Raw genomic sequence first — 27,687 nt, 5'->3', positions numbered from 1 at the left:
TTCCATGAATACATGGAAGTACTGTGTGCACACCTGGGGCCTTCAGTGGCCAGAGGGCAATTGATCCCCTAAAACTGGAGCTACAGACGTCTGTGAGCCACCACGTTGGTGTTGGGAATTAGACACGGGTTAGGAGCCATTGCTGATCTTGAGGAGGGCAGAGGTCCGGCTCCCGGCACCCACATGGCGGCTCACACCTATGTGTACCCCCAGTTTCAGGGGATCCGACGAGGTCTCTGACGCCCACGCAGGTGGTACAGACACTCGGACACCGGGTTCAGGTTTCCCCTCGGTCCTCCCGCGAGCGCCAGGGTCTCCGCGGCCGAGCGAACACAGGCTTTCTGGGCTCCCAAAAACCCAACTCCTCAAGCGCGGGTCCCCCTCAGAACAACTTCCGGTGCCGGTAGAAACTCCTCCTCTCCGCCTTCCGGACTCCACCGGCTGAGAATAGGGACTAGAGACGGCAGGGCTGGGCAGTCCACTGCCCTTTCACTGGCGGCCTCCCTGAAACGTCCGTGGAGAGAGGCCAGCGAGTTGCCATAGAAACAGTTTGGGGCGAGGCTGACGCAAGGGCAACGGGAAGAGGATAGAAGTGATTGGTAGCTACTCGTATCTCGTCGTCATTGGCTTCTCATTAGCAAGTGCGCAGTAGGAGGAAAAAGTTCTAGAGAAGGCCGAAGAAGGGTGGCCGATGAGGAAATGGAATAATTCCTCTTTCGCTCTAGAGAAGGCCGAAGAAGGGTGGCCGATGAGGAAATGGAATAATTCCTCTTTCGGTTCCGTGCTGCTCAGGCTTCTGGGAAATGGAGCCCCAGCGGGGCTTGGGGCCGAGTTAGAGGAAGTTGGCAGCGCCAGCACGCCCTTGTCAAGCCCAGCGGAGGGTGCGCGCGCAGCACCTTCGCCTCTCCCGGAAGTTTACGCTGGGCAACTGAAAAGGTGAGTGCAGGTTCTCGCTCCGGATCGGAGCGGGAATCCGGGCCGGGAAACCCGGCGCCCACGGCTCTTTCTAAGTACCGTGGTGAGAGGCCGGTCGGGCGGGGAGCCTGTGACGTCACCGCCTGTGGGCTGTGGAAGTCGACCGTGGCGGGGTTCGGGGGGGTGGGGGAGAACCCCCACTCATACTGTGCTGCCCGTGGGGTGGAGCCTCCGCGGTCCTGTCATTGCTGGTTTCTTTTGGATTGTGGGGCCCAAGTGCAGTTTTTGTTACCTAGGCAACTGTTAGTCCAGCACTTGTGGAAGATTGTCTAGCCTTTGGTCCCCCGGTATGCTGCATTCTAGGGACAGGAGCATAGTCGACGATGCCAAGCTGATGTTAATAAATAAGATAAATTAAATAAGCGGACGGATGCAGAATAAAGGCAAACTTGAGTATAATAGCCGAAATCACTGGCTGTGCAACCTTCGACAGGGGACCTCAGCACTTTGGGTCCCCTTCGTTCCTTCCGGCCGCACTGATTTAGCACTACTGTATGTAAGGATCTGCGCCGCATAAGTCTGTAGCTCTATACTCCAGTGGTAGTGATGGCTAAACGTGGCTAATAGCTAGAGTCCTAGCATTTGGGAGGCCATGTCGCGAGGATTTTGGAGACTAGTGAGTTCCAGGACAGCTCTGCATGGATTACAAAGTGACACCCTGTCCTGGTAATAAAGCTGGGTGTGGTGGTATGTGCTGGTAAATTTAGCACTTGGGAGGTGAAGACAGGAGGCTCAAAAGTTCAAAGTCAGCCTGGGCTACTTAAGGCCCTATCTACAATAATGTGTGTGTGTGTGTGTTTTAAACCTTGCCTAAGGGTTGGAGAGTTGGCTCAATTTTTGAGTGCTTACTGCTCTTCCAGAAGACCCAAGTTGCTTCCCAGTTCCAGGGAATCAATGCATGTGACCTTAATGGGCACTTACATCCACATCCCCATGTGCAGACATACACATACATAAATTGAAATCATAAAGATAAATATTCCTGGGGCTGGAGAGATGGCTCAACCTTTAAGAGCTGCTCTTGCAGAGGACATGGGTTTAACTCCCAGCAGCCTCGTGGCAGCTAACAACTGTCCATAACTCCAAGATCTGTCACCCTCACATAAGCATACATGCAGGGAAAACACTGGTGCGCATGAAATCAAAATAAGTTATTTTTTTAAAAAATAAATATTTCTAAGCCCTGCACAACTAGTTTACATTCTAACATTGGTTGGTTGCCAAACAGAAAATGTAGTCGGTTGTGTAATATGCCTCCATAGAGCCTTACCTGCACGTCTGTGCAGAATCTGGAAAACAGAAGGCTTTCTCTGCCTGCAGTCCACATGGTGCCCGTGGTGGCCTGCCTGGTTCTGCTGTGGTGATCAGCAGAGATAGTGCTGTGCTAGTTCCAGATTCTCTGCCTGTATATGGCATGGATTTGCAGTTCCTGGGGAAGCCAGCAGAGGGTGTCAGTTCCCCTGGAACTGGAGCTGAAGTTAAAGGTGATTGTGAGCCATCCGTCAAACTTGGGTGATAGAGACTTGTTGCAGAATATTTGTTTAACTACGTAAAGATGTGTTGCTGTTTTATCTTGTCTGCCTAAGGCACCTGATTAGTCTAATAAAAAAAACTCAACAGCCAATAGCAAGGGAGGAGGTATAGGCAGGACTTCTGGGCAGGGAGAGTAAGTAGGAGGAGGAATTTAGGTCAGAGGGAAGAAAGAAAGAGACACCAGGAAAATGCCAGGAGCCAGACAGACAGACAGAGGAAGCAGGAAAATAGGACATACACAATGAAAGAAAGGTAAAAAGCCCGGAGGCAAATGAATAGAAACATTAAATTAAAAGAACTAGTGGGACAAGCCTAAGATAAGGCAGAGCATTCGTAATTAATAAGTCTCATGTCTTTATTTGGGAGCCGGTTTGCAGCCCGAAGAAAATTCCAGCTACAGAGACTAGATTCGGGTCCTATAGAAGAATAGTATGAATTCCGAATTATTAAGACATCAAACCTATCCTCAAAACTGACTTCAGTGGATCCCCATAGCCCCTGTTTTGATTGTAATTCACAGTAACAAGATGTGGAACCTGATGTTACCTGTAGTGAGAGGGGGTGACAGCCTAGGCTGGTGACAGCATGGGAGAGCTAGAGGTCAGTGGTTACAAGCCTGGTGTTCCCTGGCTCAGTTTTGTGCCAGCATCACCTTCCACATGGGACCCTCCAGGAACATTCTGCTCTGAAGCTAGGAACCCAGTCCATTTTCTTGATGTTTACTTTGTAAGTCAGAACTGGGTTGGGCTGGCCATGGTGCACATGTGAGACCCCGGCCCTCGGGAAGTGACAGCAGGAATACAAGGCTAGTGCTGCATGAGACCCTATCTCATGGGCACTCAAGTAGCACTTGCTGACTGACCAATGCCCAGAAATATTAGCCAGTACCTTTCCCTTATAAAATGAGCCTCTGTTCATGTCTTCCCTCTTTGCTCTTTTCCAGGCTGTTGTCTCGATGGAGTTTCCAAGGACTAGACCCTGAGTCCACAAAGGTACTGTTGCCCCTGATTACTGTTTCCCACCAAGAGCCCAGCTGTACTGCCTCCTCTCTATGGCTGCTGGTGGACCTCCCTGCCCTGTCAGTTTGGGTATGGCAAGGCTCACCTAGTCAGGCATTGGCTCCTTCAAAGAGGCCACCTTTTCCCAGTGACCACTGAGGAAAATAGACTTAACATGGAATTAGCAAAGAACACCAACAGAAGTAGGTGTGGTGGTGATACCTGTTACCGTGAGGTAAGCCTGGACTATATAGCAAGACCCTGGGCAATGGTTAATATTATGGGCTTGACTGGAAGGATCATCTTGGAGACAAACGTGTGGGAAGGATTATCTAGGTTGTGTTCGTTGTATCCAGAATGTAGGTGGCAACATTTTCTGGGTCCTGGACTGTATAAAAAGGAGAAAGTGATCTGGGCACCAGCATGCATGGCTCTGTGCTTCCTGACTGCGTGCAGTGTGACCAGGTGTGAGCAGCTGCCTGCTTCTGCTGCCATGACTTCTGCCATGACGGACTGTGCTCTTGAACTCTGAGCTTTCAGTTGCTTTTGGTAGGATATATTTTATAACAGAAACAGAGAAAGTAATTGAGACACCGTGTCTCAAACACAGGCACACACACAGTTTATAGACAGAAAACAAACAGGGAGTTTGCAGCGGTGGCACACGCCTTTAATCCCAGCATTTGGGAGGCAGAGGCAGGCAGATCTCTGAGTTTGAGGCCAGCCTGGTGTACAGAGTAAGTTCCAGGACACCCAAGGCTACACAGAGAAACCCTGTCTCGAAAAAATAAACAAACAAAACAATAAAAAACACCAGAGATTTCTAAACCGCTCCACATTTTACATAAGGCAAGTGGACTCTCTGTTCTTACTCAGTCTAGGCTGTGAAATGCCACGGTAACAGATACCCCTAAGTCTGTGGCTTGACACAGTTACACATTCTCTTTCACTGATACCAACTTCACACGACTGTCCATATCCAGTTTTGGTCTGGTGGTTCCAGAGTCACCACCTAAGCTTCAAATTTGTCACCACCAGAAGGGAGAAGGAGAAAGAGACACTAACAAGAAATAAAAATTAAAAAAGCCTCCCCAGTATTTGTGCTTTTGACAAAACAATTGTGTAGTTGGCTTTTTTACTCTGTACTCATTGGGGGGCCCACCACCCAGCTCCCAAGTAATAGCATGGAGAGACTCATTCTTGCCACGCCTGCAGGGCCTGGATGGGGGGGGGCGGGGGGGGCTGGGATTGAGACACGGAGGCTTCTTTTCAGGTGGAAGAATAGCAACCTTTTTTTTTTTTTTGCCCCAAGCTAAAGCCTTTTATACCTCTACTGCTTCTGTGGAAAACCACTGGCCAGAAAGAACACAAACATCCTTGTCAATTAGAGACCACAAGGAAGTTCTTCTGTCAGTCAGGGGGAGTGAGGGCAGCTAGATCACAACAACTCCCCCCCCTCCCCGTTTTATTTTATAAAATAAATGGTGTCTGTCTTGTTACTTTGGGTGGAACACCTTGCGTGTCATGGGGAATAGCTCTCTAATATTCCCTGTCTTAGGTGGTATTCTGCCCCCAAAGTATTGCCCGTCCGTGGCTACCCAAATACATAGCCCTAAACCAAGTATCCCCAGGACTGACAGCGCCAACTAGCCAGACCAGCGCTGCAACCATCTAGCACGCACTAACGGGGTGGTAAAATTAACAAAAGCAGTATTCCAAACCCCTCTCATATGATGGTTGAGTTCCATACAGTAGCAGAAGCATGCAATACACTGCCAGGAGTAACACACATAGCATGATAAAAGCTAGAACATGTTAGCCGTTGAAAAGTCCAAATATAGTCTATTTGCTCCTGAGCCAGAGCCACTTGTTGGTTCAAGGTCAATATTAAGATTGCTGACTCTTTTTAGCAAGCCGGTTGACAGTCTCAGCTGTCTGCACAGTCTGTGAATGAGCAAGTCCGGCAGCAGTAGCTGTGGTGGCAAACCTCTGCTCCAGCTGCCTTCTGGCCCCAGCCACACTCTCTTTGGGTCCAAACTGGTGCATGGAGAGGAGCAGAACTCAGGGAAGCAAGCTCACTGCTCCTGCTCCTGAACCACTGAAGGGGCTCCACTTTAACAATCTTTTAGGGAATTTGGGCGTTGTCAACAAGACTAAGCTGTTGGCCAGGCATAATAAGTCTCTGTGTGGTTATTGGGGGCGGCTGGTGGCACAGAGCTGAGCAAGGGTCCTGAGGAGAACTCTGTCTGCATTTCTCCTCTGTGCTGAGGATATAACCACTTGTCAGGTTGGCTTGTGACTTTCAAACGCAAGTTCTGGAATTCTCTCAATCATCAGTCAGAAGAAACAGGCCCGAAGGCTCTGAGATTTCCCCATGGAAAGATGAAAGTGCAGAAATAGCAGTAAAGGGTTGGTGGAAGCAGCCCAGCTGGGAGAGCTGGTTTCTTCTGCTGAAACACTCTGACCAGATGGAACTTAGGGGAAGAAAGAAAGGACTTGTTTGGCTTACACGTCCAAGGTGCTGTCCGTCGCTGAGGGTGTCAGTATGTACCTGGTTCTGGTTCAGAAACTGGAGGGCCACCGCTTGCCGCTCATGGTCATCTCTCTGGTTCTTTTACAGTCCACGACAGTCTGCACAGTAGACTGGTCCCTTCTGCGTCCACCCACATGAGGCAGTCCCTCAAATGAAGTTTTCCTCTCAAACACTTTCAGGCTATGTCAAGTTGATAATTAAAGCAAAGACATCAAGCAAATATAAAAGACCTGAGTTCAACTCTCAGGACTCACAAAAAAATCTGGGTGTGATAAGCATACACCTATAATCCTACCACTGGGGATTCAGAGACGGGGCTTCGTAAATTGAATTGGCCAGACACACTGTCTTCTTGACAGGCTACAGACAGGGAGAGGCATTGTCTGACACACAAGGTGGTTGGTGCCTAGGGACCCACACCTGAGGCTGACCTTGGCTTTCCCCACGGCTCACATTCTGGATGGTTCATTCTGATCCCTGTCCCCACCTTCTGTGTTGCAGCATGATCTCCTTCTGTCCAGTCTGTGGCAAAGGTGTCAAAGGATCATTCAAGTTCTGCCCATTCTGTGGCAATTCCCTGCCTGTAGAGGAGCATGCAGAAGCTCAGACTGGCCTTTCGCCTCCTGGGTCATCCTTCCAAGGTAGGAGCCAGCAGAGTCCAGCCCCATCCTGCAGCTTCTTACAGCTTCTAGTTGGTGCCGTCCTGTTGGAATTCCTGTCTGCGCACCTGTCAGAGGTGGTATCTGAGCATCAGGACCGCAAGAGGACGTTCCTGTCGCGGTTAAGCATGTTTGCAGGAGCAGAGGAGGCCCTGGGAGATCTGTTTATTTAGCAAACAGTTCACTGGACAGCTGTTCTTAGAGGAAAGATGTGGAGCTGAAGCCAGCAGGAGCACAAGTCAGACTTAGCAAACACAGCACTCCCCTGTCTCCATAGTCCTAGTACCTCGGCTGACAGTTGCACGGCCATAGTGCAGGGCAGTAGTTGGGCTGCGTTGTATGCATATTAGCACACTGAGTGTTTAGTTTCTATTTCTTCTTCAAGGGCACACGTGTGGAGTTTAGAGGGCAGCGTACAGGAGTCCACAGTCTCTCCCCCGTGTGCGGGGTTGAACTCTTGTCGTTAGGTTCAGTAGCAAGTACCCACTGAGCCATCGTGCTGGGCTTCTGCGGTCTTTGTAGGCATCGTGGTGGTGGTGGTTGTCAGCTGTCATGCTATTGGGGTCCACACAAATATCAACGAAGCATGTTTAATGTTTGCAGAAAGGAATAAAAGTGCTTTAAATACTCATAAAAGCATATAAATAGATACGCACATACATAATCATTGCCACATGAAACTTAGTGTATGGGGCTGGAGAGATGGCTCAGAGGTAAAGAGCACTGGCTGCTCTTCCAGAGGTCCTGAGTTCAATTCCCAGCAACCACATGGTGGCTCACAACCATCTGTAATGAGATCTGGCGCCCTTCTGGCCTGCAGGATACCTGTAGGAAGAACCCTGTATACATAATACATAAAAATCTTTAGAAAGAAAGAAACTTAGTGGATGCTTTAAATGGCAGACTAGATAGGGCTGGAGAATTTGCTCCAAAGTCGGACACAGTGGCAACATACCTGTAATCTCAGCATCAGGGAGGCTGAGGGAGGAGAACTGGGATCTTCCTGATTTTAAGACCAATCTAGGCCATATAGAAAGACCTTGTCTTTTCTTTTCGCTTTTTATTGCTTTGTTTTGTTTTGTTTTGTTTTTCTCTTGTGTAGCCCTGACTGTCTGGAACTCTAGACCAGGGTGGCTGTTGTGTCAGGTGTGGTTCACACGGGTCTATGGAAAGAAGACACAGAGGCACTCTTAGGATGGCTTTTTAGCTGTGCCGGGAGGGGGGCAGCCCCTGGCGGATTGACTCACTGTAGCTTTGCAAAGCTCCCAAAGAGACGAAGCCAGTGCAGATTCTCACTTAAGAGACTTCTTGGTTTGCCAAGTCCTCCGCAACCAAGTTTTGTCAAGGCTTTGAACCCTTGGATACTCTCAGATAAGAGTTACATACTTCAGAAAAAAAAAAAAAGAAAATATTACCCAGAAAAGGCAGGTCAAGGCCAGGTGCTTTGAGCCAAATGAGCTGCACAAGTGCAGACACTCAGAGATCCTCCTGCTCTGGCTCGGAGAATAACAGTGCTTGCTGCACAAGCTGACCAACTGGTTCAACCCCTTAGAAGCACAGTGCAAGGAGAGAACTGAGTCCCAAAAGTTGTCATCTGACTTCCGGGTGTGCACATGCATGCTCACACACACACGTGTGTGTCCATGTGTATGCACACATACATATTGATAATACAGTAAATTAAAATTTTCAGAAAAGGTCCTGGTAGTGGTGACATGCACCTTTAATCCCGGCACTCAGGAGTCAAAGGCAGGCAGATCTCTGTGAGAAAGTTCCAGGACAGCTAGAACTGTTACACAGAGTAACCTTGTCTCAAAAAAAAAAAAAAAAATCAAAAAAGAAGTTGCTTAGAAGACAGCAAAATGACAAGTCATGGAAGATATAAAAGAGGCTGGGGCTGGTGGAAAAGAGATAAGCGGGAAGAAGGAACACTGGGTCAGGGCAGTAGAGACAGCAGGGCTGCTGCGTTCAGGACTGGCTGTGCCTGGAAGGCCCTTCAGAACTCTAATCTGCATTTGGTTCACCTTTAGGCGCAAGGAGAGGGCTGAACTCCAGTTCTGAAACCTCTCCCAAGAAAGTGAAATGGTCGCCCACTGTCACTTCTCTTCCACCCTCTGTCCGTTCTGGCTGTGGCAGTTCTGACTCTGAAGAATCCTTTAATTCTCCTGAGAGAGCCACAGGTGAGAGAGAGCTGGGACTGGTCCATGTCTGGAACGGGCAAAGATGGGGCATTTGAGTGTGCCTGGTCCAAGGGGCTGGAGAGGAGGCTCAACGGCTGAGAGTCCTGGCAGCTCTGGCTCCAGGGGCTCCAGTACACTCCTCTACCTCCTAGGCACTGCACAAACACACAGACATGGTCAAAACTAACATAAAACCAAGAAATTAAAGCAATGTTTGAGGAAAAACTGCTGCTGTTTCAATTCATTGCCTGGAACTTCTTCCCAGTGTCCCCTTCCTGTCTGTCCCCACAGGTACCTTTCACACCCGCAAGTCGATCCATTGCCCACAGTCCATGCCCCTGCCTTGACTCTGACCACTCCACAAACCCAGCACCTCGCTTATCTGTGCTCCTTTATCATTCTGTATGTTTTCTAGACAATTTCTTTTGTTTGTGTTTGAGACAGGTTCTCACTATGTAGCCTAGACTGGCCTGAAACTCACAGCTATCCTCCTGGCTCAGCCTCCTAAGAACTGGGATTATGGGAATATGCCATCACAGTCAGTTTCTGAGTAATTTCTTCGTCTCTAGCTCCCAATTTATGATTTCTTTCTCTAGCCATATCTAGCCTGCCACTTAAAACACATACTGTGTTTCTGACTCCATATCCCAGTATCAGCTGAGCCACTTGAGCTTGAGCATCTCTAAGTTCTGCTCCTGTGTTCCCTCAGACCAGCTTGCCTTCACCACCTCTGGCCTGATGTGCTCCCCAGTTCTCCCCATTTAGAGACTCCTTCTGAGCTTGTGAGTGTACATTGAGGCCTCTGCTCCCTCTGGCTGGACCTGCCCTCGTTTGTCCACTTGTCAACCTCTCTACCTGCCCTGCATGTTCTTTGTGGAAAGGACCATACAGGACTCGTGTGTCTTCCCAGCTCTGGCTTCCTGGGCCTTCTGCATAGCTCAACACATAGCCAGGACCCATTTCAGGGTATTTTGGAATGACTGTCTGTGATGCCCTTTCTATCGGGCAGACTTCTATTAACCCGTAAGACCCTGTTCCAATGTCCCCTCCCCGAGAAAGCCTCCCTTGACTTCTTCCGGTCACCTATCTCTTCTCTGGCCCCAATATCCACCTTGACTGCTTCATCTCTGATTCAATTCTGACTGGTTATATCTAGGTCATAATCCCTACCATACTGGGAAGGGTCCAGACCTGACCCATGAGGGTCTCCGATACTGTAGAACAAAGATTTTGCTCTGTGGGAGCCAAGGGATGGTGTGGGAAGTCCTTCTGTCTATGTGTTGCTTTTATTGGTTAGTAGAGAATCTGTCTTGGGCGTGGCAAGGCAGAATAGAGGTAGGCAGGGAAAACTAAACTGAATGCTGGGAAGGCAGAGTTAGAGACCATGTAGCTGCCAGCTGGCACCTTGCCGGTAGACCACAAACCTCATGGTAAAATATAAAATAGTAGGAGTGGGTTAATTTAATATGTAAGAGCTTGCTAGGAATATGCTATAGTGATTGGCCAAGCAGTGGTTTAATTAATACGGTTTCTGTGTGGTTATTTCGGGTCTAAGTGGCCGGGAACAAACAAGCAGCTTTCCCACAACACAGCAAGAATCCCCAAATGAGTAGGAGGAGGATCTCAGCCCTGCTTCTCTCTCCTGCTTTCTCTTTATCTGGTTGTCTCCCTGCAGGTACCTGGAGCAGACCCCTGACCCCCAGAGGCAGTCCCCAATTGTCCAGGCGAAGTCCTCAGACACTGAAGCGGAGCCGGATGACCACCAACCTCCAGGCTTTGCCCACAGGGACAAAACTGACAGACAAGAAAGGACAGCTCTGGACACTGGGGGCCCTCCAGACCCGGGATGACCAAGGCATTCTCTATGAAGGTACATGCTGTCCCAGTGCACAGGGGAAGCACCACAAGGACACGGGAGGTATAATACCCAAGGACAGCAACTTGAAGGAGGAAAGATCAGCCAGGGCGCAGGGTTCCACCAGTGTTAATCCGTCAGGACAGGGAGAGCAGAGCAGCTCAGACCAGGCACACAGGAACCAGAGGAAAGGGTTCCAGGAGATGACCAAGGCAAGGGGTGGCCATCAGGGACATACCCCAGTTGCCTCTTTCCTCTAGCTGGACCCCACCTCCCAGTGATGCTGTTATATTTGAGTCCTTCAAAGGACTAACCCATCCTTGAGGTCAGAGCCCCAGGACCTCCTCATCTCTGGAAGCCATGGGAGTCTCCCGGAAGACTTCCCTAGCCTTGCTACTCCTCAGTCCCATCAAGTTGATGGTCAAGATAGCATCAGGGCGGGGTGTGGTGAAGGGCTGGCTGCTCTGCTCCCATCCTGCTGGGAGAAAGTGGTGGATTGGGTTCACAGTTCCAGTTCATGATAACAGGGAAATAAGGTAGGAACTTGACGGGGGCTGGTTACAACCATAAAGAACAAAGGACAAAATTGAATGCATGTTTGTTTGCTTGCTTGCTTGTGCTCAGCCTGGCATCTCCACTCTTACAGCTCAGGGCCCCTTCCTAAAGAAGTGCCACCCACAGTGGGTTGAGTTTTCCCACATCAGTGCAGACAATCCCCACAGGCCAACCCAGTGCAGACAATCCCTCATTGAGACTTTCTCCCCAGCTAATTCTAGATTGTATCATGTTGACAAATCTAACTATCACACTCACTTAATCTCTGGAACTTTGGAGAGGAGACGGAGGGAGGCAAATACACATAAAGGAATAGGTGTTGAGCACCAAGTGTGCACTTTGCCATGGGAACCAGAGAACTGGCTCCTGGTTCTGACAGCTTGGGGATCGGTGGCCCTGGCTCTCCCCTTAAGTTCTGAAGTTTCTCTCTCTGCCATTCCACAGCTGAGCCCACTTCTGCCCTCCCCTGTGAATCAAGGACTGAGAAGTATAGATTCTCACTCAAGCTGGTGAGTGGTCCAGGGGAAGCTTAGAAGGGAGGGTGCAGGGCTTTCAAATTAACCCTTGACTTCTGAGTCCCCTCGCAGCCTGGGGAGCCAACCCTGGAAACAGGGTGCTCCTAGTCTGTGAAGAGCCATGGGACTCTGACCGAGCACACTCCTTCACTTTGGGGAGCAGAGGTGAGACATGGTGCTTCCTGGTCATGTGACACTCTCCCCTCTCAGCTCCAAGTTTCTGCATCAGTACTGCTGACTTCCTGAGCCTGCCTGCCCACTGCGGCCTGCCTCCTACATAGAATGTGTCAGCTTTGTGTGACAGTATTTCGGTGTAAAACACATCAAGGGAGGAGGGATTTATTTGGTTCATGGTTTGAAAAATATGAGTATATCATATGAGGGTATTGCCAAGCAGAGCATGTCACTTGTCAATCATATGGGGAAGATGTGGCCCAGAGCAGTTCTCGTTGTGGCAGCCAGGAAGCAGAGAGTCTGAGAGAGCATGAGCAAGAGGATGTGGCAGTGGACAGTATCTGTGCAGACCCCTGCGGCCTAATGCCATCTGTTTCAAGTTCTGTGTGACGTACCCCAGCTGTCTGTGTGTGACGTGCCCCAGCTGTCTGTGTGTGACGTGCCCCAGATGTCTGTGTGTGACGTGCCCCAGCTGTCTGTGTGTGACGTACCCCAGCTGTCTGTGTGTGACATACCCCAGCTGTCTGTGTGTGACGTGCCCCAGCTGTCTGTGTGTGACGTACCCTAGCTGTCTGTGTGTGACGTGCCCCAGCTGTCTCTGTGACATACCCCAGCTGTCTGTGTGTGACGTACCCAACCCCGTGCACTGCCTCTGGATCCCATCAGCAGTCTTTGAGGTTGCCACTGCATTCCAAATTAACAGACAGAAGAAAGGAATGGAGAGAGATGGGGAGGGAAAGGGGCAGGAAAAAAGGAAGAGAGGAGTCGGATTGGGGGTGCACCTCAGTTAGTATAGTACCTGCCAGTGCACAGACCCGGAGTTGGATTGGGGTGCACCTCAGTCAGTTAGTATAGTACCTGCCAGTGCACAGACCCGGAGTTGGATTGGGGGTGCACCTCAGTTAATATAGTGCCTGCCAGTGCACAGACCCAGAGTCGGATTGGGGGTGCACCTCAGTTAGTATAGTGCCTGCCAGTGCACAGACCCTGCGTCTGTCAGCACACTGCACAAGCCAGCTGTGGTTCATGCCGTCACTCCAGCATTCAGAATGCGGAGGCAAGAGGATTCAGTCTTCAGCTACATCAAGAGTTTGAGGCCAGCATTGGATACATGAGGCCATGTCCTAGAAGAATTTGGGGCTGTAGAGGATGGGGAGGAAGGGAAGGGAGACCAGGGGAACAGAAAGAGAGAAGACTGTTGGGCAGAAACCTGGCTGTGTTCAATCTTTAAAATACATATTTTATGTGAATGAGTATGTGAATGAGTATTTTGCCTGCTTGTATATCTTTGTACCATTTGCTTGTTTGGTGCCCACAAAGGCCAGAAGAGGTGCCAGGTCCCCTAGAGCTGGAGTTACAAGTGGTTGTGAGCTGCCTGATGTAGGTTCTGGCAACCAAACCTGGATTCTCTGAAAGAGCAGCCAGTCCTCTTAACCACTGAACCGTCTCTTCAGCCCCTGACACACCTTTTTTTTTCTTTTCTTTCCTTTTTTTTTTTTTTTCTTTAAGACTGGTTCTCAATACATAGGCCAGAGACCAGGTTGGTCTGGATTCCCTGGTAGTGGTGGTCATGTCCTCATTGGCCAAAACTTGGTCATGAAGCTCTGCCTCATTGCAAAGGAGGCTGGGAAATTTTAGCTAAGGGCCACATGTCTAGGGCAAACTTGTGGGTCTTACCATGAAATAATCAAGGGGGTGGGTACTGAGAAGCACAGCCTGCTCAGTCAGGATCCTTCAGTACTGTCCTGATATAGGGACAGGAAGACACTCAGTCTGTTGGTGTCACCCTGGGGTCTGGCTGAGAATTTGGGGCCCTTGTCTAAGGGAGTTTGGTATAACAGCCTCTGCCCTCCTCTCACCCCCAGGACTCCAAGGATGGGCGCCTTTTCAATGAGCAGAACTTCTTTCAGAGGGCAGCCAAGCCTATGCAAGGTATTCCTTGGGGGCTGTGCAGGAGAGTTAAGTCGAGTGCTAGGGTCCACAAGGTGCTCCACGGTGACTGGGCAAGTGACAGGGTCCTCAAGATATTTAATGAAAATGGGTATGCATCTACCTGCACCCACAATCTGACTCCCATCACCCTCAGCCCTCTGGCCTCAGAAGACAGCTGTGCAGAGACAAATGGTGATTGTCAGCGCACTGTATGACAGTCACATCACAAATCTTAGGGAAATTTTTAACTAAAAATTGGTTACTTTCAAAACAAACATACACATGGTGCCTGGTGTCCTAGACTTTTCTGTTCTGTAGCCATGCTCCATCATGTGCTCAGAGGGCACTGCCTGCTCTGCCCCCCATCCAGCTGCGCTCACGCCTGTGCTGCTGCTGCCGACACTGGCCTGCTGGGAAGTACTTACCCTGTAGGTCAGAGCTGACCTACCAGCTGCCATGGAGCCCGCCAGCCTGCACCTGGCCAGATCTCAATAGACCCAGCCCCTCTGCACTAGCCAGGGGCCAGTGATGCTGTGGCTGGTTAGATTTCTGCTAATTTTATCAGCTTTGCATGTAAACTCAGAGATCACCCTGTCCGCCCTCCCTTCTTCCTTTTCTTTCTTTCATTATTTTGAAACTGGGTCTCATGTAGCCCTGGGTTTCTGGAACTTGGAATGCAGTCAAGGCTAACATTGAACTCCTGACCGTCCTGCGTCCACCTCCTGATTTGTGGGATTCCGTGTGCTCCAGCATGTTCCATTTTATGCAGTACTGAGGATGGAACCCAGGACATTATATATGCTAGGGAGGCACTCTGCCAACTGAGCCTATCAATGCTCATACCTGTTGCTCTTAACCTCTTCCCCTCGTGCCAGCTTTGTGCATGTTTGCCCAGCAGTTGCTGGCAGAGGTGGTTCACAGATGTGCCCACTCTGTCCCACCTCTTGTCACTGTCACCTGCAAGGACATCATACCATTGAGGACAAATGAAGAGCCCAAAAGTCTGGTCTGGGCTCTCTGCGTCTGGCTAAGCAGGGCTTGTTCCTGTGAACCTGGCCCCTGGCCGTGAGTCTGACCCGAGTCTCTACCTCATGCAGTGAACAAGTGGAAGAAGCGATGCTTGGTTCCGCTCCTGGCCATCCCCACCTGTGTTGGCTTTGGCATTCACCAGGACAAGTACAGGTGAGTCGCCTCACTTGCTGCTGCACTCCTTACCCCAGCCAGTGGCCCCTCTGCTGTATAAGTAGGCTTTCTCAGGGGGACATCTGTGCCCTTCTTCAGAATGGGGCTGTGGCTCATATGACCAGGGTAGGTCCAGCTTTCCAAGTGATGAATTTTATTCAGCTTAACTTACAGAGCAGCAGGTGACCTCAGCATCTCTTCCAGCAAAGTCTCACCTCCCGTAATTGTTCCTTTCTTTTATTGGGCTGCAGAGCGGAAGGGAAAAAAGCAAAGTGGAACGGGCAGCAAAGAGAGTGAAGGCTCAGAGACCCAAGAGTAAGGAAGGGCGGCATACCTACGAGGCCCCTGCTTGCTGAGAGCTGGGATGTGGAAGCTGGTAGAAGCAAATGGGATTCTTTACAGTCTGGTCAAGGACTAAGGGGTGAAGAACCTCAGTCCCCATAGCTGCTCCAGGGCATTGTGAGAACTTACAGGGAAGAGGGACAGGGAGCTCAAAGGCAGAAACACAGAGCTATGGACTAGCACTGGCGGAGATGGGTGTCCTAACTCACCCTGTCCAATTCCTGTGAGATACCTTGTAGGGCTTGTAGCTCCCATGGTTCTGTCTTCTAGGTTCCTGGTGTTCCCCAGCCTGGGGAGGAGCCTTCAGTCAGCCCTGGATGACAACCCAAAGAATGTGCTATCAGAGAAGTGTGTGCTGCAGGTGGCCTACAGGCTGGTACGTACCTCAGAACCACTCCTCCTCTTCAAATCCCAACTTCCCCATCAGACAGAGTAACTCATCTTCATGGGTACACAGGGGCCAGAACACCAGTGGTCTAGTTGGGCGGGTAATGATATCCTGCAGGATCAGCCTGGAGGCCCAGCCTGGAACAAAAGGTGCAGGCCATGGAGCCTGGACTCTCAGGACGAATGGGAACGATTAGGATGCTGGGTGGAAGAATGGCGTTGGTATGTAGGAGAGAACTTTCCAGACTAAGGAGGCAGCTTGGGCCAAGGCTTGTGTCTTACTTACCTTTTTATTGCTGTGATAAGACTGTGACCAAGGACCACTTCAGGAAGAAAGGTTTCTTTTGGACTCATGGTGGCAGAGAGTTAGAGCCATGTGGCAGAGTGGCAGGCGGAGGAGAAGCTGAGCGCTCAGCCCGACAGCCCTGAAGCAGCCTGCAATGCGAATGCAAGGAGGCCCCAGAAGCACCTCCTCCAACACGGCTGCATCTGATTCTTCTCAGACAGTTCCGCCAACTAGGGACCACGTACTCAGACAGCCAGGACTGCTGGGGACACCTCACTAGGGACCACATACTCAGACACCCAGGACTGCTGGGGACACCTCACTAGGGACCACATACTCAGACAACCAGGACTGCTGGGGACACCTCACTAGGGACCACATACTCAGACAACCAGGACTGCTGGGGACGCCTCACTAGGGACCACATACTCAGACACCCAGGACTGCTGGGGACGCCTCACTAGGGACCACATACTCAGACACCCAAGACTGCTGGGGACACCTCACTAGGGACCACATACTCAGACACCCAGGACTGCTGGGGACGCCTCACTAGGGACCACATACTCAGACACCCAGGACTGCTGGGGACACCTCACTAGGGACCACATACTCAGACACCCAGGACTGCTGGGGACACCTCACTCGGACCAGCACAGCTTGTGCAGAGATGTTGCTCGCTCCCACACTCATTCATTCACTCCTCATGCGCTCACTAAAGAGTCACCTGGTTCCCAGCTTTCTCTGGCTGCGATCCTGTCTTCCTGTCTTCATTCTCACAGTTAGGTAGACAGGGCTCTGGCAGACAGTTGGCTTTCAGAAACGACCCCTGCTTGCCAGGCAGTGGTGGTGCACACCTTTAATCCCAGCACCAGGGAGACAGAGGCAGGTGGATCTCTGAGTTCAAGGTAGTCTGGTCTACAGAGCAAGTTCCAGGACAGCTAGGGCTACACAGAGAAACTGTGTCTCGAAAAACAACAAAAAAGAAATGACCCCTGCTTAATGAAGAACGCGGAACCAGATCACATAGCTGGAGAGATGTAAGCACCACGGGAGTGATGTGCTCATTGGGTGAGGGGAATATCCTGGCATCGTCTGTAGTGTGAGGGAGGTCAGTGCTTGCAGAGAACAGCCATCAAGTCCACCACACAGAGTTCGAATGCCAGGTGAGGAGAAAGGGTGCTGGGGGCAATGGGAAAGAAAGCTGGACAGATGAGGCAGAAAGACCCGCAGGCCATGTGGGGTTGAGGCAGGATGAAGGCCCAAGTGAGGATGGGAATTGCAGAACATCCTGGCCAGGGGAAGGAGAGATTATAGAAGAACAAGTGGCCCCAGGGTCAAGTGGGGCTCTGGAGACAGAAGCAGAATGTGACTGACACCCAGGTGGCTCCTCATGACTGTTCAGAGTTCAGTGTAAAAGTCTGAGCTGGAGATACAGGTAGAGATTGCTGGAAAGGGACGCCGGTCAGCAGCAGAGCTACTACTAGAACCCCCAGTAAGGGGCTTAGCAGTTTGCCTCTTCACTCTTAGAAACACAAGCAGAGCTCTGGTGTTGAAAGTGCCAGTTATTTCTGCAGAGGGACTCTAAATCACAGGAGGTAGATGGAAAGCTAACTGCTGATTTTTTTTTTCTGGATTTTTTTGAGACACAGTTTCTCTGTGTAACAGTCCTGATGTCCTGGAACTAGCTCTGTAGACTAGGCTGGCCTTAAACTCACAGAGATCCGCCTGCCTCTGCCTCCCGAGTGCTGGGATTAAAGGTGTGCCCCACCATGCCTGGCTCACTGCTAAATTCTTCAGAAAGTCTAACTTGAGCCATGACCAGGCATGCTAACCCAGTGAACTGCCTCCTGCTGCGCTAGAACTTGGTAGGATCCCCCTTCAGTCCAGTCTGGTGTCCCTAGATTGAGAGAGTTGCTCCTTTCCTGTTTGTCATGGCTCTGTCAGTCATGCCCCCTCGACATCTTCTCCCTCCAGCTGGATGCTCTGGAGTTCATCCATGAAAATGAGTATGTTCATGGGAACCTGACGGCTGGAAATGTCTTTGTGAATCCCAGGGATCTAAGCCAGGTAAGAGCCACACCGCTCCAACACACATGCATGCACACGCGCACACATGCATCAACACCCCTTTCGTGCGGCTGGGGATGTGGCTCCATTGGTAGAGTACTTGCGCAGCGTGCATAGAACCTTGGCTTCCATCTCTGAGACCAGATAAATCGAGCATGTTGTCACTCAACTGTCTTCCCAGCAGTCAGGGAGTAAATACAGGAGGATGGGGAGTTCAATCACTCAAAACCAGGTGCATGCCTTTAATCCCAGCAGTTGGGAGGTAGAGGCAAGTTATCTCTGTAAATTCAAGGACAGCCTAGTCTATGTAATGAGTTTCAGTACAGCCAGGGCTATGTCGTGACTATCTCCAGTCAGTGTTACAATTTGGGAATGAAGCATCTTTCCAGAGGCTGGTATGCTGGTGGTACTTTAGAGGCTGAGGTGGGTGGAGTGCTGGAAGTCCCGGCAAAGTCTCTTGCACAAAGCAGCTTGAGTGTTAAGCTTTGTTCCCAGAGTTGGGTTTGTGAGTACCTGCATCAAAGGGCTCTAACTCCACACTAGACTAGACTTATTTACTGATGGAGCCATACTTTGGAAATCAGGAGTGGGGCTCCAGGAGCATGCCTTTCAAGGATAAATTTTGTCTTGTCCTTGCTTCCCCTCCATTGCTCTCCCTGATCCCCAGTCACCGTGAGGTGAGAAGTCCCCACTATTTGGTCCACCAAGATGTTCATTCTCACCTGAGGTCCAAAGTAGGGATGCAGCTGAGTTTATGCCTAACCTTCTGCACCAATAGGCAGCCGCAACCTTCCCCTTCAGTGCTGTCAGGGCTATAGACAGCTGCTGACACAGGCATCTGTGCCCACAGAGTCTACCACCAAGGCTGCAGTCCTAACCTCAGGTCTGTGTGCCTCTTTGTCCACAGGTGACCCTGATGGGCTATGGCTTCACCTTCCGCTACTGCCCGGGTGGCAGACATGTGACCTACAAAGAAGGCAGCAGGAGCCCCCATGAGGGAGACCTGGAGTTCATTAGTGTGGACATTCACAAGGGATGCGGTGAGGGGGGGGACCTGGAGGTCATTAGTGTGGACATTCACAAGGGATGTGGTGAGGGGGACCTGGGGTTCACTAGTGTGGACATTCACAAGGGATGCTGTGAGGGGGACCTGGGGTTCACTAGTGTGGACATTCACAAGGGATGCGGTGAGGGGCTCAACACCATGACATGCTCCTCATCCTGGGCAGCTCCGTGCATTTTCAGTCTTAGGCAGGAGACACCAGAAATAAAGGGTCAGAAAAGGTCCCATGATGGAGACTGGGAATATAAGCAGTATCCTGGCCATGTAAAGGATTTGTCCCCATCAGCACCAAGGAGAACTGGATGGTGGCCTTGGAGCAGTGGGGATATGGGATTTAGGACAAAGGTAGGCAGCTTTGTCGTACTTGCAGAGGTGATGCGTGCTGCCATCGGGTCAGCTAGGAATGCAGGTGGAGAAGTGGGGCCATCCATTACTGGGCATGAGATCTGTATGGTGTCATGAGAGTTAAGCATTGAACAAGAAGGGTCCGGTTATCCATGGGAAGTGTGCAGGAGGGGTGACCACTCTAGGTGGATTCTCCATCCCCTTTCTTGAATCTCGGTGTCATGACCGTCCACATCTGCTTCCATCAGACGAGTCTCTGAGCAGGGCTGGCGCCTGTGCTGCACCAGGGCAGGAGGGGAAGCTGCTGCTGCTGCTGCTGCACTTGGCACACAGCTGTCTCAGCAGTGACTTAGGAGGCCAAAGGAGCGTCCGCCTCATGCTGCTGGGTCTGCCCTGTTCTGTCTCTGTGATGAGGTAGCTCCATGCTGCAATCTTTTCCCACTTATCTGGATGGGAAATGAACTCCAGTCTGTTTGGGAGGCCGGGCCTGGTAGACAAGCCCTCAGAGCTCATTGGATTAAGTGTTTTAACAAAAGATGACTCGGTAAGAGTAATTGGGACAGGTAATGCAGTATGTGAGCGTCATGGGGAGAATAAGAGAGGCTGGGCACTGAGCATGACGGCTAAGACAGTCTTCATGACTCTTGATGGAAGGTTAGGGATAGACACGGGAGGAGGTGGAGTGTTGAGACTGAGCCACCACCTCTCCCTTTTCTCCCCAGGGCCCTCTCGCCGTAGTGACCTCCAGACCTTGGGCTACTGTATGCTCAAGTGGCTTTGTGGGTCTCTGCCATGGACAAACTGCCTTCCCAACACCGAGGAGACCACTAGGCAGAAGCAGAAGTGAGTATAAGGGTCTCCAGCACCCAGTCCTAGCCCAGGCACCTGTTCAGGGAGGGGAGGAATTCAGATCCCAGCGGGAAGCTGAGGGGTGGGAAGGCAGCCACCCACAGAACCACAGCTCTCTGCAGCCTCAAGTAAAGTCTCTGAGGTATATTCTAACAGAAGGGAGTACTGGATTAGTACCTGTGGGCCCCCGTGTTCCCCCACCATGGACTGCTGTATAGCACCCAAGTCACGAGCTGTGGTGGGTTAGGAGGTGAGCGTACTCTGCACAGGCTTCATGCTCATTGCATACAAGACACGGCAACTCATTCATATGGCATGCACCCCTAGACACCCTGCTTCCATGCCCCAGGACTAGTGCCTTTGGTCTCAGCACGGAAGTCTCCGGCCCTAACAGCTGCTCTTTAAGCAGCTGGTAAGAAGGACAGAGGGAAGCAGTGTACTGGGACTCAGCACCAAGGATAGCAGCAGGAAACCCACTTTGGGACTGGGCACTGTGGGCCACCAAGGAAACAAAAATGGCTTTGAAAGGAGGCACTCTACTGTGCACTTTGGCACTGAGGACAGTTAGATGTTGGCACCGGGTCTGCCATATGGTGAGGAAATGGGGCAGGGTCCATAGGGTGTGGTGCTCAGCACAGGGACTTTAGACACCGGCCCTGGGGATTCCCCGGAGGTTCTGGCTCTGTCCAGACTGGACGGCAGCAGGTCCTGCGACCATCCAGGATGGACTTCACAGGCGGACAGAGATCAAGCCTCTAGGCTGTCTCTAGGATTCTCAGTAGGGCCTTTGGAGGATGAGATCTCTGAGAAAAGAGGGAGCACCCAGGGAACACCCCCAAGCTGCTTTGCTTCCTGTTCTTGGGGTACTATGACTCCTTGGTTGTTGTTCCCCCACGGCCTGTGCCACTAACTCTCCTGTTCAGCCACAGCATATAGTGCTGTTCCCACGGCAGGAGAATAGTTTCCTTTCGAAATGGAGCCCAGTGGAGTGAGCAGGTGGCCCAAAGGCCAAGGGTGGCAGGTTTGTGAGATGCTCCTGTGACTTAGACTAGGGACACTCCAGGAAGCCTGCAAACACTGCAGCTCTAGCAGGTGTGCTGGCTTGTGTCTCAGGCGGAGAGCCTTGACTCTGCAGCATGAATCTAGTTTCCTTATGTCCATATCTGCTCCACATCTCCTGGCCACAGAGAACACACTGGGCATCCGAGATGTAGTGGTGCCATAAGCAGTGAGGAACACTGTGTGAGCCAGCCTGGGCTTGAGTGTGGACACAAAGGTGATGGAAAGAAGCAGTCAGCAGGTGAGGGTGGTGGCCTAGAGTGATGAGGGAAAAGAGACACCCTCTTCCCAGGTTGCAGAAAGCAGTGAGTGGCAATGAGGCCTGTGGTTCTAGGAGTATGGGACAGGGGCTGCTGGTGGGCACTGTGTTCCTGTACTCTGCACTGGGGAGTCACTTGGAGGGGTAGGGCTGGGGCTGCTCAGAGAGAGACCATAGGGCCCTTGCAGAGTCTCAGAGTAGGAGGCCTGAATTAGCCATAGCCAGGAAGGAGCACAGTAGGAACTAAGGCTCAGGAGGGTGGCCTTGAGAAAGCTTGACTGGAGGCTGGAGAGGAGGTGAATGGTGGAAGCCAGCTTGGAGTCTAGATAGAGAACCGGTGGGGTAGGGACTTGCGGATGCTTTCCTAAGTGGGGAGTGTTTGCGTGTGTGGTCCATCCTCACATATTAAAATATTTCATATTGTGATCCTACTGAAGGTATCTTTAACAACTAATGCAGTCTTGTGGAATTGGGTGTTCACCTGTAATCTCACACAGTCACCAGACATGCAGATTCCTAGGCCTGGGGGTAGCTCAGTACAGGGTCTGCCTAACACCTGTAATCCCAACGTGAGGAGGTAGAGGCAGGAGGATCAAAAGCTCAACTACAGGGGGCTGGAGAGATGGCTCAGTGGTTAAGAGCATTGCCTGCTCTTCCAAAGGTCCTGAGTTCAATTCCCAGCAACCACATGGTGGCTCACAACCATCTGTAAAGAGGTCTGGCGCCCTCTTCTGGCCTTCAGGCATACACACAGAATATTGCATGCATACATACATACATACATACATACATACATACATACATAAAAAAACTCAACTACAGAGTGAATTAAAGGCCAGCCTGGGCCACACGACATTATGCCTCAAAGCACTAAACCCTCAATAGCGCTGTGAAGGTTGCACGTTAGCTAGTTGAGGGAGCTGCTGTGAGCAGAGGTTTTGGGAACTGGGCCCCTGGTTCCCCACACTCAGCATCCAGAGCTGTGATGTGGCTGGAGGTTTCTCTCCTGCCCACCAGTTCACACACATGAGCCCGGAGGCGTGCTGCTAACTGCAGACTGCGCGGACTGTCAGCTCAGGCTCATTAACTCCTTACAACGCCACCCTCTCTGTTCATCTGTGTCGCCACCTGCCCCGTGGCATCTTCCTCCTGCGGCTGCTGGCGCCTCCCAGACTCTGCCTTCTTTTTCTCTGTATCTTTGCTTGGATTTCCCACCTGACTCTATTCAGCCTGGCTACTGGCCAAATCACCTTCTATATTAACCAATGGTAATAAAACATATTCATAGATACAGAAGGCCATCCCACATCACTGTGGTTCTGGGTCCATTAATTGAATTCTCACGGCAAATCTGTTAAGACATAAATACATAAATACCACACTTGAGAAGTGTGGGCGTTGGGTGTGTTTGTTTGTGCACATACACATGTGTGCATGCTGTGTATGTGTGTATATATGTATAGAGGACACCTCATCTTTTTTTTTCTTTCTTTTTTTTTGGTTTTCCGAGACAGGGTTTCTCTGTAGCTTTGGAACTAGCTGGAACTAGCTCTTGTAGACCAGGCTGGCCTTGAACTTACAAAGATCCGCCTGCCTCTGCCTCCTGAGTGCTGGAATTAAAAGCATGCGCCACCACCACCCGGCTAAGGACTCTTCACCCTAAGGACACATCACTTTCCTTTCCCATGTGCTTCTCCCCTGAAGGTATCTGGGCAGCCCTGAGCTTTTCGTGGGACTGTGTGGCCGCTGGAACAGGGTCTCAGGTATGTCCTATGTCCTGGAAAGGATGGGCAGGCAGGCAGGCCACATGGCTTGGAGACCTTTCTTTACCTACTGTGTTTTTCTTCTTTGAGTTTTCCCAATTACATGTGCACTATGTGTACCTCTTGTAAGAAACAAACAAACAGAAAACATGTGAAAATGTGTAATGTCTCCCAACAGCAACTGAACACACACACACACACACACACACACACACACACACACACAATTCTTGGGTTGTTTTGAAGCTGGGAGTGGAATCCAGGGCTGGTGCAGGCCAGGCAGATGCTCACCACTGAGCCATATCCCAACCTTTATACATAAGTTTTTCTTTTACTTTTAATGGATCTTTATACATTTTGTTTATTTAATTTGATATAGGGTCTTCTATATCATCCTAAACTGGCCTCAAACTCACTGTGTACCCCAGACTTGCCTTGAAATCATGCTCCTCCTTCCTCCACCTCCAGAGGTCTGGGATTACAGGCAAGCACCATGCCTGGATACACATACAGTTTCTTGTTTGTTTGTTCTTAATTCTATTTCTTTATTTTTACTTTTACTTAGAGAGAGAGAGAGAGAGAGAGAGAGAGAGAGAGAGAGAGAGAGTGTGTGTGTGTGTGTGTGTGTGTGTGTGTGTGTGTCACAGCCTGGGTGTGGAGGTAAGAAGACAACTTCAGTGCTCTCTTTCCTGAGGCTCAAAACTTGGCCTTGGTGGCAAGTGTCTTCACCCACTAAGCCATATTGATAGCCCTGTCATTTTTGTTTTGTTTTTGTTTTTTGGATTTTTTGTTTTTTGGTGTTTTGTTTTGGTTTTGGTTTGTGAGACAAGGCTTTTCTGTATAGCCCTGACTGTCCTGGAATGCACTCTGTAGACCAGGCTGGACTCAGACTTACAGAGATCCACCTGCCTCTGCCTCCTGAGTGCTGGGAGTAAAGGTGTGCACCTCCACTACCTGGCAGGCCTTATCATTTTTAATATAATTGTATTACCGAGATTGGGTTTCTTGTCTTTCTTGCTTGAGACAGGTAGATTGTGGAGGTTTCTTACATTAAAATTTGTAGGATTTTGTTGTTTGAGACAGGCTCTAACCTGTATTTACCTGCCTCAAATACTGAGACCAAAGGTGTATGCCTCCAGCCATTTTATAGGATTTGGTAAGTTTTGTTTTTTGTAATTAAAAAGTCCATAGTATCTTTGACTTTAAAACTGAATAATAGTCTGGGAAGATGGCTCAGTGTGGGCTACATGTTTAACATGTAAGTGCGAGGCCTGAGTTCAAATCCTCTGAGCCTACATGAAGCCAGGTGCAGTACATATGTCTATAAGCCGGTATTCCCATCTCGAGACAGAAGGCAGAAGTGGAAGTCCTGAAGTTCATGATCAGCTGCCCTGTGTGCACAGCAGCACACCACGAGGCACTGCTTCAGATAAGGTGGGAGATGAGACCCAACACTCGGCTCTCTGACCTCTCCAGGCATGGTGCACACACACCTACATGGACATACTTCCGTGCATGCACAGGGAAGATTGAAAACTGAGGTGTGGCTTTGTAGTCATGAAATCAGTTTGGTGGCTGAACACTAGAAGTTAGAAGAAGAGGAGGAGAGATGGCTTGGCGGTTAAGAGTATTTACTGCATGCCTTTAATTCCAGCACTCAGGAGGCAGAGGCAGGCGGGTCCCAGTGAATTCAAGGCTAGTCTGGTCTACAGAGTGAGTTCCAAGACAGCTAGGGCGACACGCGCAGCGAAACCCTCTCTTACCAAAACAAAAACAAAAAATAAACAAAACAGAACTCCGTGAGTTCTGAGTCAACCTGGTCTACACAATGAGTTCCAGGCCAGCCTGGGCTACAGAGTAAGACTCTTTATAGACTTTTTTTTTTCAAACTAAAAAAGAGCCCTTTTCTTCTAACCTGTGTGATATAAGGCCCACACCTACTTACAGGACCAAGGTTACTTGATATGGCTGGCGAGAAATTACACCAAGCTTGGGTTGGAAGGGCCATAGCAAGACTGAATTTTATTGAGAGCAATCAGACTTTGTATACTCTTATCAGAAACAATATAGTGGCAATTTCCAGGATGGATACATTGTAGTTACCAGGATACAATGTTACTGGCAAGCCATACAGAGCTTAATGTCTAAGACCAATTGTCCTGTCAATTGTCCATGCTTCCTTGACTGCTAAGGAACATACAGAGAAACACAAAGCAGCCCGAATGCTTCACTGTCTGAGGGAGTGCCTTGATTCTCAGGAACACAGTCCCCCAGGAACCATGGACTCTCTCCTGAACAATCTATCACCCATGCCTCTCAAGGCAGCGAGGCCAAGCCAGCTCCATGGTTCCCTGCAGCGTGGCACACCTCATTTTGTGTTGCCATGAACTAAATGTTGTTTCTCTTTTCCAATGGTTGAAACCTTTTTAAAAGAATACTTTTTGGGGCTGGAGAGATGGCTCAGTGGTTAAGAGCATTGCCTGCTCTTCCAAAGGTCCTGAGTTCAATTCCCGGCAACCACATGGTGGCTCACAACCATCTGTAAAGAGGTCTGGTGCTCTCTTCTGGCCTGCAGACATGCACACAGACAGAATATTGTATAATAATAAATAAATAAATATTCAAAAATAAATAAAAAATTAAGAATACTTCTTTGTACATAGGGCTTGCCCACAGTTTCTGCTGGCCACAGAGATGCCCGTCTGCTTCTCTCTGCTCTGTGGCTCCTGTGTGCACTGTGCTCATATTTCCATCTGGCCTCAACTGGAGCTTGCAAGCCCATGTTAGGTTTTCCTCTCCAGGACGTGCTGGAAAGTAGTGTGGTGGGAAGGGGTGGGGCAGGAGACTGGCCCTGCGTGACAGCGGCTGGCTCTGACAGCAGACATAGGACTTTAAGTGGTACTGAGCTCAGGGATCTGGGGATGCCACCTCTCAGCCCTCTCCTGTGCTTTTGGGTATCTTGATGACAGAGGCCCTGCAGGAGTACCTGAAGGTGGTGATGGCCCTCAGTTACGAGGAGAAGCCGCCTTATGCCACGCTGAGGAATAATCTAGAAGCCCTGCTGAAGGATCTGCGGGTGTCACCCTATGACCCCCTGGACCTCCAGATGGTGCCTTAGGTGGAATCCAGGTGAGGAGGCTGTTGTCTTAACCCCTCACCCCCAACCAGGCCTGTGAAGGACTGTTTGTCCCAGACCCAGCTCCTGGTAGGCCCTTGGCTTCCCCATTGGCTCCTAAAATTAGTTCAGGAGGAAGATAGCTGGAACTCAGCTAGATGATCTGTGGTAACCAAACAATTCTGAGGGCACCCAAGTGACGCTGTCCCCCTGCCCACTCTTGGTCTCAGGAAGCTCAGGCCATGCCCAAACTTTATGTAGCTGAGGGTGACCTTACTCTAGAGTAGTACTGGGGTGCCCAGTGCCACCATGCCCAATTTAGGCATTTGGGAATGGACCCCAGAGCCTCCCTCATCATCCTAGGATTCCTTGATGCCAGTCACATTTACCTCATCTCACCTTCCTGCCCAGTCCTGCCTCCCATCAACAGGGCGACTGACTTTGAGTTGTGTTGGTCTTGGGCCACTTGCCTCCACATTGCAGGCCCTCGTGTTGTTGGTGCACCTCCAGTACCTCCCAGAAGTCTGGCAGGAAGGAGGGGCTCAAAACCCTAACGCTCCTTGCAACCATGTTTATTGTTTTACAGGCTTCTGACTTGCAGTTGAACTCGAACATGAAGTAGTGTGTCCCAGCTGTTTGATCCCATTCGCTCCTGAAAACCCTTTGAATGTGCTTCTCCCCGCCCCTCAGTGTCGGGGGACCTGAGTCATCTCCCATAATGTGAAACATCCTCATCCCTCCGCAGTTGTGGGTGGAGGTGACTGGGTGCTGGTGGCAGCAGTGGCCACTCCCTAGGGCCCTCCTTCCACGGGCATTCCATAATAAACTTTTAATCAACACCTGAAGCATCCAGTGTTCACAGTTGAGGGAGATCTTTCTCATGTTCACCCAGCCACTCCATCGTTTCCTTAGTAATTCTAGCTGGTCAGTGTGATAGTACATACATGAAGTCCCAGGGGCTGAGAGCTGCCTTAGCATAGCAAGGAAATGTCAATCAAACAAAACCTTCCAACTTGCTCATTCCTACTTTCATGAAGTCAGTCGCCCATCCAGCCAGT

The 27,687-nt window shown here is 50.4% G+C and overlaps 1 protein-coding gene across 2 annotated transcripts; it reads left to right on the top strand.

Moving 5' to 3' along the window:
• Positions 1-436: 436 nt before the first annotated feature.
• Vrk3 (VRK serine/threonine kinase 3) lies at positions 437-27,468 on the top strand. Of its 2 annotated transcripts, XM_041650971.1 has the most exons (15): positions 440-936; positions 3,452-3,500; positions 6,541-6,680; positions 8,729-8,878; positions 10,554-10,748; positions 11,733-11,797; positions 13,843-13,909; positions 15,007-15,091; positions 15,704-15,809; positions 18,084-18,176; positions 19,084-19,216; positions 20,307-20,427; positions 23,456-23,514; positions 26,484-26,643; positions 27,216-27,468. In XM_041650971.1, exons 3-14 carry the CDS (start codon positions 6,542-6,544, stop codon positions 26,630-26,632), a joined length of 1,362 nt encoding a protein of 453 aa, XP_041506905.1. In that variant the 5' UTR covers positions 440-936; positions 3,452-3,500; position 6,541; the 3' UTR covers positions 26,633-26,643; positions 27,216-27,468. The 2 variants fall into 2 exon arrangements, with proteins under 2 accessions (XP_041506913.1, XP_041506905.1); XM_041650979.1 differs by lacking the exon at positions 26,484-26,643 and having other exon boundaries at positions 437-936.
• Positions 27,469-27,687: the final 219 nt, after the last annotated feature.

This window comes from Microtus oregoni, unplaced genomic scaffold (genome assembly GCF_018167655.1).
Source record: "Microtus oregoni isolate MIOR12 unplaced genomic scaffold, Mior012 000000F_ref0000247, whole genome shotgun sequence".
NCBI lineage: Eukaryota > Metazoa > Chordata > Mammalia > Rodentia > Cricetidae > Microtus > Microtus oregoni.
The sequence above is the reverse complement of the archived record's forward strand: the minus strand, read 5'-3'. Positions and strand labels throughout refer to the sequence as shown.

Coding starts and splice junctions, on each gene's coding strand:
- Vrk3 (XM_041650971.1), top strand. CDS start 6,542: ATGATCTCCTTCTGTCCAGTCTGTGGCAAAGGTGTCAAAGGATCATTC. Junction 15,810..18,083: donor TGCAGGTGGCCTACAGGCTG/GTACGTACCTCA, acceptor TTCTCCCTCCAG/CTGGATGCTCTGGAGTTCAT. Junction 19,217..20,306: donor GGACATTCACAAGGGATGCG/GTGAGGGGGGGG, acceptor TTTTCTCCCCAG/GGCCCTCTCGCCGTAGTGAC.